Source organism: Myotis davidii, unplaced genomic scaffold, assembly GCF_000327345.1.
Source record: "Myotis davidii unplaced genomic scaffold, ASM32734v1 scaffold1501, whole genome shotgun sequence".
Lineage (NCBI taxonomy): Eukaryota > Metazoa > Chordata > Mammalia > Chiroptera > Vespertilionidae > Myotis > Myotis davidii.
In genome coordinates this window covers 20,429-22,159 of record NW_006291490.1, presented here as the reverse complement: position 1 = coordinate 22,159, position 1,731 = coordinate 20,429, and the positions used below count along the sequence as shown (strand labels likewise).

The window sequence follows — 1,731 nt, the reverse complement described above, 5'->3', positions numbered from 1 at the left end:
CCCCAGCAACCGCTGCAACCCTCGGAGAGAAAGCTGCCTTCGTGTTCCGACCGAAGACAGACAGTCCCGTTTCTCCCGTTTGAGTCTCCTTAGGGATTCGCCCGGCTCTGGAGCTCAGAGTCTGAAGCTCCCTCCCGATTGTAAACAACAACCGCGCCCTCGGCCGCCAGCCCGCTCCGCACGCACTCCGTACCTGAGTATTTCACTTCAGCACTGCGCCTCCTCTGAGTCTCGGTATGCTTTTCTCTTTCCTCCTAGTTGTAGAATTTCCATTCAGCCAGCCTCCCTGTGGTTCTGGATGATGTCCATTCTGTCTTTTAGTTGTATTTTTGAAGTGGTTGTGCGAGGCAGCAAACTCCCATGTTTACCTATGCCGCCATCTTGATTTCTCCCTCCTCCTGCTTCTTACAGGTGCTCCAAGGTGGGCAGTGGAGGGGTGTCTTCATGTGGTTGGGGGTTGGAGCCTCAGCTCTAATCCTGTCATCAATCAGTATCAGCTCTCCCTGCTACAGGCTAGTTTCAGGGGCCACAGCTCCTTTGGGGACCTCTGACCCCAGGGGCAACCCTAGAGCCTGCTCAGGAGCTGCTGGCTTCTGATCTGTCCTCTCCTCCCTTATGCTGCAACAGGAACAAGTATTTTCCTCTCCTGGGAGGGTGATTTGGTTGCCTAGGCAATGCAGTGTTCATTTGGGTGGATGGAGGGGCATTTTTTCCTTTTCTTGTTTCATCCACTTAGGGAGAAAGGAAACCAGGGTTTACATGGAGGGAACCCAGGGCACGGTATCTATGTATTTCTTGATTGGGATGTGGATAGGTGGGAAAAATAACAATGCAGGCCTCGCAGCTGTGTATCTGAGATCAAGAGAAAAAGTTCCTGCCTGAGATAATCACATCTGGTAAGCATGTATTTATAATTGGGAACCCAGGTCAGGGTCCCAACACAGCGGGCATAGGGGGTGGGGGGAGGGGGTTGAGATTGTATGGAGGGGAAAGTTTCCACCTGCAACTAGCAGGTTCCAGGTTCAGGGGCAAAAAGTCCCACCTCCCATGGGCTGTCCTGGCCTCTTTGGACTCATTGGATGTATGGCAGGGAAAGGAAGGCAGTGAACACCCTGGAGAGAGAGCCAGGAAGGAGGTCCCCCACATAGACTCCTGGTTGAGGGGACTCCCCTTGGTGCATCTTGGGTGCTCAAGGACACTCATCAACCCCCTTCAATGTTTCTGATTCCTGTGTGGTTTAACCCATTCTGGAGGCACCTCCTTCAATTCTATGTCATAAGCAGGAATCAGCCAGAGAGAAGGAAGTTGACTACCTGGGCAGATCTTGTCAGCTTCTGAGGTCATGGTGTCAGCAGTGGGATCTCAGAGTTTCCCCTTCAGCTCACCAGTCTGTACCCTTGGGGAAGAGGAAACGAATTGTGGGGTCAAATGTGAGCCCTCCTGAAGATGCCGGGTCCTCTCTGCTGTCCTCCCCCCACCTTTGGATCTTCGCTTGTTTCTAGTTCTTTATGAAAATCAATAATCAAAACACTCTTCTAGCATATGAGTTAACCTGCATTTGAGATTGTTTCCCTTAAGATATTTCTAAAAGTAGAATGACTGGGTCAGAAGGTATTGACATATAAAAATTCTTCATACCTATGCCACATTGTTATGCAAACAAACTGTGCCAATATCCACTTATACTCACAGTACATGAGGTGTCCATCTTTTCCATCTTTTAGTTCCTAG

The 1,731-nt window shown here is 50.2% G+C and overlaps 1 protein-coding gene across 1 annotated transcript in view; it reads right to left on the bottom strand.

The window, feature by feature from the left end:
• Window positions 1–1,393, bottom strand: part of LOC102764078 (apolipoprotein L3-like) — a 6,496-nt gene extending 5,103 nt beyond the window's left edge. Inside the window, exon 1 of the mRNA XM_006764867.2 lies at window positions 1,314–1,393. Coding sequence (XP_006764930.2) covers window positions 1,314–1,344 — 31 coding nt within the window. The 5' untranslated portion in view covers window positions 1,345–1,393. The remainder of the gene's footprint in view (window positions 1–1,313) is intronic.
• Window positions 1,394–1,731: the final 338 nt, after the last annotated feature.